The following is an 8,953-nucleotide window of genomic DNA, read 5'->3' on the forward strand; positions in this document are numbered from 1 at the left end:
ATATAAAGTAGAGTTCATCACCGAGAGAAGAAGAATTTACATTAATTTTCTTTGAATAAAAAAAAAAAAAAAAACCTTTCTGCCAGATCGTAAATCTATACATAGCAAGTTTCCAACTTTGAATTAGGGAAAGAGTTTAGGCAAGTATTGAATACTACCCCTAAAGGACAATCTTGATTTCATTATAGCTGCCATCTGCATCTCCATTGTCCCACAAGTGTTTCCCATTTCCAATGTCTTCCAATGCATGGTTTGCAAATGTGCTCTTAGCTTCTCTGCCTCTGTTGGGAGATCAAGCTTCTTAGTATAAATAGGGATGATATGCTCAGTGTCCTGTTTCTCATGCTTAATTTCATTATCTGTGTGAATAAGCAGAGAGTCTAAAGTCTTGAGATTGTAGGCTTTGTGGAGTAAACTTCTCAGTTTGGACTGCTCTGTAGTAAAAGCTTCAACTGCTCCTCTTGGAGGAAACTTTATATTTTGAGTGAGATGTTTCAAAGAATGTGCTGATAGTTTATCATAGTTCAGTGCACAACAGATGCTCATCTTCTCTTCTTCGAATAAATCAGCGTGATGCTGTCGAACACTTAGTCAGTACTAGCATTACTGATATAAAATTTTAAAAAACACAGATCTTACTTTATTCTTTGCCATGTTAAAACCAAAGTAGCATACCTTAAAATATACACCAATTGCTTGGTAAAGTCTGTCATGAGATTCTCGTGCAGAATCTGGCAGTGACATCGCCAATGCTGCAAACTTTGAAGGATTCAAATAGGTATCTGGTGCCACTTCTGCAAGGTATGAATCCATCAACTTGGAGACCCTTTTTAGGCGGCTCTGAGATAAATGGCATCCCTTTTCAAGGAGAAATGATTTCACAAATCTTAAAACCAAACTCACATCATATACATACTTCTTCCCGCGTGGAGATGGAACAAGTACATAATCAATCGTTGCTTGATCTAGCTGTGAGCCTATCATATTCTCTAACTTGTTTTTGTATAGTTTGCTTATTTTCAGGCTCAAAGCCAGTTGGTATATCTTGAATAAGCGTTTGCAAGAAAGGGAGCTTCTATCAAGCAAATAAAGCAGACTAATAGCAACCTCTGTAATTTTGCGCTTCTCACCTGGTGTGGTGGCACCCATAGACTTTGATTGATGATAATGGAATAGAAACTTGAAAATTGTAGAATGATCAAGCTCCTGGAACATCATCCTTCTTATCACCTTCTCAATTAAATTGATACTCAAGAATGTAAGGTCTTCGACCCACCATGTTGTTTGAGAGCAATTGGTTTTCAGACTATGACTGCTCCTTGCACTTGAAAACTGGAAACTCAAATGTTCTGATGAAGACGCATAAGTGCTTGTAACAAATGGGCAAAAAAGCTTGGCTATGAGGCAGTCCAGGACTTTCTCCAATATTGATGAAGAATTTGAGGCAGGAAGTAAATCTTGGCATTGCTTTAGAGCTACTACAAGGTTAGGCCATGTCCAAAAGCTGATCCCTTCAAGAGATTTCTCTGTTTGGGATAGTATGTTGAGTCTTCCAGAGCCATCACCATCCATCTCCATGAAATGCGCGATGCAGTATAGTAAGACTATGTTGGAAGGGGTTATCTCAATTGTGCCATTATTGTAACAAAACCTTGTCATGAGCTCAAAACCCTCTGCACCTCCAGGAAAGTCATGGAATATCACTTTTAGGCTCCTCGATGTACCCTTCAGTTTACCAAATAATTTGCTAAATCTACCAGAGAAAGACGCCAACATTTTCTGCAAATATACATGAGTTCATAGAAAGTTTTTCTAAAAAATATCAAGTAATTGCAAGCTTGATAAGTAGAATTCTGATGACTGGTTCTAGACAAATATTTAGGTGGAAAACAAGAAAGGCATGCATGGTAACATGTTGTCATTAATGAACAAGATAAGAAAACTTTGTGAATTGCTACAGAACCAACAAAAAGCATTAATTAATTTGATTGAGAAACCCTGTCAGATATCCCAGTAAGTAACAAAGTGAGGGAATATAGACGAACATTTTGCAAGAGGTCACTGTTGTTGACATTAAATTGTGGGGTGGTCCTATTTACTCTACAATTCAATGGAGGAAAGGATTATTAGACATAACAGTCTCATGGAATCTCAGAAAATTTTGGGAAATATATACAAAATCATGAGGCCTGCATGACCGCCTTGGTAGATGGAGTGGATAAAGATCAATAGAAAGAAGGTAGCACAAGCCTGAATGCATGACCTATATGAATACTGAAGCAGACAAAACAATAAATAGGTAGAGAAAATTTAAGAACATCGTGTTGCAGAGAAAAGGAAAAATGGAACATATTAAAGCTCAAGTTTCTACAGTGGGAAAACAGTCAAAACCCTTAACAGATATGAATTATTACCAGAGTACATAATCAGAGCACCATTTATTAATTACCTTGTCCACCATGAAAACTTCTTCGCCATTGACATCTACTTGAAGATCACAGCAAACTTCCATTGTCAGAAACACAGGAAAAATGAAAATCTCGAGTCAAAGCATAACATAGAGGCAACCTCAAAAGTTTGAGTCTGGAAAAGATAAACTTTTTAAGATTGACCCAAAAAGGAGAAAAAGAGTTAAACAGTGATACCAAGGAGAGAATAAGAAAAAGTTGAAAGTGTTAGCTTTGAAACTGGTGTTTCTCAGTACATGACATGAATGAGCATAGAGAGAGAGAGAGAGAGAGAGAGAGAGAGAGAGGCAAATGTCTGTTACTGGTGAAGAGACAATGGAAGGAATAAGAGGCAGACCAAATACCTTCCAAGAAAATGAATATTTTATGAACCTGTTGTTAGGGAGCTAGCACACCGTAAGTAAGTGAAACAGTAAAAGTTTATTATAAACCCAAAATCTGAATGAATATTTTATTCTCCGTTACTCATGCAGCAAATTGCCTCATTCTCTCTCCCCGTCTCCATGTTTCTCTTTATTTTTCTCTAGCAGGCAAGGAGTTTAGCTGCCCCCAGTTTTCTCAGTGCTTGACTATGGGAGTCTCCTTAGTGGATGCTGGATCCCACCAAAAGAATTCAGAAAGGTGGATTGGGATGCAACCTAGGTCAAATAAGATGATCTGAATGATTGTTTGACCTTCAAGATCAGCAATCAGGTCTGCAACAGATGATGAGCTTTAGATATAACTACATTTTTAACTCACACTGGAATTACCTCTTGGAAATTAAAGCACATCTTGCAAGGCTAAACCCACAAATTTTTCATACCATGAGGTAAAAAAGCGCATCATATTGTCCTTCCGCAAAGATTTTCTTAATATATTTTTCTGTGTATATCTACCAGTGCGTGTATATTTTTATTTCTATGGATTACGGAAAAACGTTGGAAAGATTTCTTCTAGCATAAATATATCATTTTTGTAAACAAACATTAAGAAAATACAACTTTTTCGGATCCTTGTGCTTCGTTGAAACCACAATCAGAATTACAATCAAGAAAAAGAAATGTTCTACAAAGTTATTTTCTGAAATCTATCAAATAGCTATAAATATTTTTTTTTAAACCACTTCTCCGCACCTTTAAGGGAAAAGGGAGGGAAGAATATAATAAAAGAACACTCCTTAAATCAAGAATCTATATTAAATTCTTGCTACACTGGCAACATAACACTTCTTCCACTTAAAGGTGAGGAAAATACAGTTTTCAATGGTTCCAAGGGAACCATGAAAAATAAAAGGAATAGAAAACACAATAAGATGAGGGTCGTAGAGGGTAGACACCACTCGGGCTAGAAGATTGCAATCAATTTTGTATGGCAGTAATTATCCTGATGAAACTGGAAAAATCTGGTGGAGGCAGGCACTCACAAGTGAATGCGCTTTCTCAGCCTTCTTGGATCCAGCTACTTGAAATGAACAAGATCACCAGCAAAACTATGAATCTCTATAGCACCAAGTGGTGCCCAAACCGCCGCAAGAAACACTCAGACATTTAGTAACCATTTATCTGAGGCCTTGGGGTTGGGCCCATCAGCCGTGAAAAAGGCATTTGAGCCCGCCCAGGAATGCCCCTTTGACCAGAAAATCGATCAGCTAATTTTGGATCTGAGACTGATCTGGAAAATGCTTGGGCAAGCTCAAGAGCTGAAGCCGCTTTCCCGTGGTGCACACCAACAGCACCAGGAGAAGATAGTTTTCGCTGTTCAGGCTTCCGCCAGGTCTCTGGTGATGGTGGCCTCTCTGACTGTTGCTGCTGTCTCTCAGGCTCTCTATTATTCCTCTTACCATCATTACGCCAGTTCCTCTTCTGCCCATCAACTCTCTCAACATCTACCCGATTATCCCTCCTATCAAATTTCTTTCCAGTCCTCTGATCAAAAGGATGATTCTCAGGTTTCTCATTGTGGCGAGTAGGATTTGCATGCACAGGAACTCTATCAGGCTTGGGAACTTGGTGTTCAACCCTTCAAACAACAACAATGATTTGTTGTAAGCAATAAACCCAAATTTCCATTCAAACATAACCAAAAAAAAACTTTATAAAATAGGAAAGCTTTGAGATGGAAAATAAGCCAATACTTGTCAGAATGCTGAACCATGTCAATGTTGGTAATCACAACATCGTCAACCCCTCGCTCCTTTAGAACCTGAGTATACAAACAGCAAAGGTTTCAGGTAGGGGACATGAAGCACCACCAGTGGTAAAAAAGAACAAGGTAGTGTTGGGGGAAAAGGGCTCAACAATAGGGATATTAAAAAAAATCCACAATTTTTAAGAGACTGGGAAACGACAATATAAACAAGAAAAATTAAGTCTCAATGACTAAAAGTAACTGAAATGTCAAACTCTGATTAAAAACTCACCAGTTCTCGTGGGCGAGCACCACCAAACAATGAAATCCTGCAGCAGTCATAGATATGATCAGATGTCACTTGCGAGTACCAATGTAGAGGTCCAATATTTACAACAATGAAGAACAGAATCTTTTCCAAAGGCTACCAAGATTTCAGAACGGGAGAATTGTGCTCTCCCATGCTACAAATTCAATGTAACGCTTCTAGCTTGAGTGGTATGAGATGAGGTGGGGTGAGGGATAGATCTTAGGTTCAAATATTCATGTAAGCAAAACAAGAAAAAATTGCTAGAGTCTGAGAACAATCATAGCAGCGCATAGTTTCATGTGGAATTCAGGAAATAAAATATATATCAGAAAAGGATTAACTTCATTTGATAATCATGTGGTACAATACTGGAGGCAACAATTCATTATTTTCCGTTTATAACAATATACACACACAACACCGTAAAACTGTTATTAATCTTATCTCTGGAAATTGCACACAAATGTATAACCCATGGGATTGATTCAATGGACCGGAGATCTTTAAACAACAATCACTCAGCCTCAAATCACACCAATGGCTATTAAAGATTACATTAAACAAATTTGGTAAAGGGGGAGGGAGGGAGAGGAGAACATGAATTATTTAACAATAAAACTTAATAATGCACTATTCCACAGCTTATATGTTGTAGGTCCATCACGAGACTCAAAAAAGATTTAAAGGAATAAAAGCCATACAGTGAACACCGTGTTCATAAATTTAGGTTGTGATACACCATATTAAACATTCCCCCTGCCCGCCTTCCCCACCCCCCCAAAAAAAGATCAATATCCCCTCTACTTCCCCGAGCTGATAAATGTTCAGATTGGGAAAAGATATCTCATGTTTCACTCAGCTTTACGCCATTGTATTCATCCTCTTAATTGTTTTTATTTTTTCAAAAAACAGCAGAGATTAAAAAAGGAAACCACAATCAAAAGCATGTGTGGAAATCAAAAACATATTCAGACCTGTCTCTTTTGGCATTTCCTTCCAATTGTTCAAGAGGCTGAGACCGGGGCTTAAGATTCAATTTTGGACGCTCCACCACCTGCTTCCCACTATCAGAGCCTGCTGAACCAGGTTTTGGAGAATTCATATTTCCATACACGTCATTGACAATTTCGACATGAGACTCAATCACCCTTTGGTACTCCTATATTCAACCAAACAATTAGAATTTAGTGCATTCGGTGCAAGGTACCCTTAGATTTGAGAGACAAAACACCCTATAACACACTTGGATAACCTTGTCAATACCTGTGTATGATCGACAACTGGAGCTTCCAAACCATCCACTGGCTTTGTTCTTGGAAGCAACTTCAACTTAGGTCGCTCTACAGGTTCTGGAGAAGCTGAGGCCTGCAATTCAGCCTGACCAAATTTTCCATCAGCCTGAGCAGGTTGAACCCTGTTGCTATAAGCAGTTGCGTTCCACTCCTGTACCTCTGAGTTAATCGGGGCCCCAGAACTCCTATAATCAGGTAGCTCCTTCAAGACACCCTGAATGCCATCATCAACTTGTAGACCCCTTTCAACATGCCTCGCCAATGCCACATCATGATGTTCTCTCTCAACCATCACATCCGTCCTCTTGTAAGTATCATTACCATAACCCTTGGAGTGTAAGCCACTTTCTGTTTCGGGAGATATAACAACATCAATATTTGTCTGGTATGGGATTGAAGGCTTTGACTGCCATCTACCTGAAGACACCTTATCCAGGGCACTGGCATTAGCAAGCTTTTGAACAGCACTTTGTCCAGACCAAGCAGATTGCACTGTCTCAGTAACACCCGCCATCTCCTTCCTCATTGCCCAAGCATTTGGATGAGCCCCATTAACGCCGCGCCCACCATTGGCACTTAAAGTCTGAGAATGAACCCCTGCATGGGCCGCCTCGCTAGCCCTTTCCGAGTAAGAACTCACCGCCCCCCTGGGGGATTGTGGTGCTGGAGCCCACCCCTGCGCGCCAGATAAGCCCCCTGAAGACACAAACACCGGTTTGGGCTCGGCACGGGTAGGAAGAACCCGAATGCTATCATCGCTGATGGTCCGGCGTGGTGTGGAGACACCATCAAGGGGCTTGCGCTCATCCTCATCAAAGTTCCGGCCAATGTGCACGGAGTGAGTGAGAAACGGAGTCTTATCATCAAAATGCCTCGTGGCCGGAGACGTATGGGGCCGAGACCGGTGATCGGGCCGCCCCATAGTGTTTCCCCAAGAGGTGGGTCGGTCGTAAGTCGAACGATCCGTAGGCCTAACAACTCTGCGAAAAAGAAAATTCCAAAATTGGCTTGAAAATTAACTAGGGTTTTTGGATCCATTTCTAAAAAAATCAAATAAAAAGGCTAGATCTAAAAGCAGAGAATTACAGATGAATCAAAATCAATAGGGTTTTTCTTTTTCATCGTTTTCTAGAGCAAAAAAAATATTCAGAAAAATAAGAACGATAGGATGAAAGAAAGAACAAGAAAAGGGGTAAACGGGACTTACACACCAGGAGCAGAAGGGAGAGGGAGATCAGAGGGAATAGAACCGCCATGAAAGTCCTTAAGGGTCATAGTATTCCCACTCACTTTCTTCTTCGACATTCTCCCCCTCCTCTTTCTCTCTCTCTCTCTCTCTCTCTCTCTCTCAAACACTTGACAGATCTTCCTGAGCTCCGCTTTGATTTGTTGTTGAAGACGATGGTACTTTTGATTGGAGATTTGGACAGAAGAAGACAGAGAGATAGAGAGAGAGAGAGATTGTGGAGAAGAAGCAGAGGGAAAGCCCGAACCTTAAAGATCGCCTCTGCTTCTCTCTCAAAACTATTTTGCTTATTGGGACTTCACCACTTGCGTTCTTTTTCGACCGTACTGTTCGTTAGACTTTCTATTAGATGTGCCTCTCTCACCTTCACTCTGAGCCGTCCGATCATTAACCGACCTATGTGATGTATTTATAAGATATTCCCTCCATTTTTTCCATTTTTTCCATTTTTCCATTTTTTTTATAATAATGTTATTAAGCATTACATAAATGGTTTTTCCTCCTTGTTTCTCCTCCTCTTGAATCCTTTGCTAAATAGCATTTTGCATGGGTAAGGTCTTGTAGCTCAACTATGCAAGAGTAATTATTCATGCACATGTTCGGAAGTCGCATGTTTGAATCCCTCTCCTACAGTATCGCTCGTATTAAAAAGAAATGACATTTATATAGTCTCAAAAGGAAATTAACACATATATAGTACTTTAGTCTTTTAACATTGTCAAAAATAAGATAAACAAGGAATAAAAACAAACAATATCTTACATCTATCACATTTGATCCATTTATTGACTTTATTGTTTGAAGAATATCTGAATTAGCTTAAGAACTATATTCAGGTTGCCAAGACAGGTGAGGAGAAGTTGTCGATTTAAGGCTCAATTCAATTTTAATTGGGCTTTTTTTAATTCTCTTGTTGGGCTATAAAGATTAAGGTTTCAACAACAACAAAAAAACCAGAAAGGCCCGAGCCCTAATATAGAGACAAATTGCGACTAGGACTAGGAGGACCAAACCTCTCTTTTCTTTTGTTCAGCCTAATAGCCATTCTATTATATCATATCATAAGTTAACAAATGAGATATTGGATTTCAATTATAACAGAAGTTCCCAAATCATTGGTGAGAGAGGTACCGTATATATTATACACAAGGTCTTCATTAACTTGCAGAAAATCAGCTCCTGAGTGTAAAAAGAGCAAGGCTTCCAAGTGCCACTTTGCTCAAATGAGGAAAGAAAAAAAAAACTCTCAATCCATTATAATTGGACAAGTCTTTTCTCTCGCAAAGTTCAAGTTCTCACTCTCCGGTGTGCAAAAGATATGCACAAATCATAAGACATGTTTTGATAAGAAAATAACAAATTACCAAATATGGTGGTGGATTAAATAGAGAGTATGTTCTTCCATGGAGTAGTAGGAGCAGGAGAACCAAAGTCTTTCCTCATTTAATTTCATCGTGGAAAAAGGGGAAGCGTGTCGGTGTTTCTTCCAGGAAGAGGAATCATGTTTTCCTCATTTAATTTCATTGTT

At 39.3% G+C, this 8,953-nt stretch overlaps 2 protein-coding genes across 2 annotated transcripts; both read right to left on the reverse strand.

Moving 5' to 3' along the window:
- LOC110768759 (BTB/POZ domain-containing protein At3g22104) lies at positions 1 to 3,459 on the reverse strand. Its single transcript, XM_021972608.2, has 3 exons — positions 2,450 to 3,459; positions 676 to 1,779; positions 1 to 576 (listed from the first exon to the last, which is right to left on the reverse strand). Exons 1-3 carry the CDS (start codon positions 2,510 to 2,512, stop codon positions 124 to 126), a joined length of 1,620 nt encoding a protein of 539 aa, XP_021828300.2. The 5' UTR covers positions 2,513 to 3,459; the 3' UTR covers positions 1 to 123.
- Positions 3,460 to 3,610: 151 nt separating this feature from the next.
- Positions 3,611 to 7,788, reverse strand: LOC110768755 (eukaryotic translation initiation factor-like protein). The gene is made up of 6 exons (XM_088251461.1): positions 7,387 to 7,788; positions 6,151 to 7,159; positions 5,862 to 6,046; positions 4,870 to 4,906; positions 4,585 to 4,652; positions 3,611 to 4,469 (listed from the first exon to the last, which is right to left on the reverse strand). Exons 1-6 carry the CDS (start codon positions 7,482 to 7,484, stop codon positions 3,998 to 4,000), a joined length of 1,869 nt encoding a protein of 622 aa, XP_088107587.1. The 5' UTR covers positions 7,485 to 7,788; the 3' UTR covers positions 3,611 to 3,997.
- Positions 7,789 to 8,953: the final 1,165 nt, after the last annotated feature.

Source organism: Prunus avium, chromosome 4 (assembly GCF_965620075.1).
Source record: "Prunus avium chromosome 4, drPruAviu1.hap1.1, whole genome shotgun sequence".
In the NCBI taxonomy this organism is placed as follows: Eukaryota; Viridiplantae; Streptophyta; class Magnoliopsida; order Rosales; family Rosaceae; genus Prunus; species Prunus avium.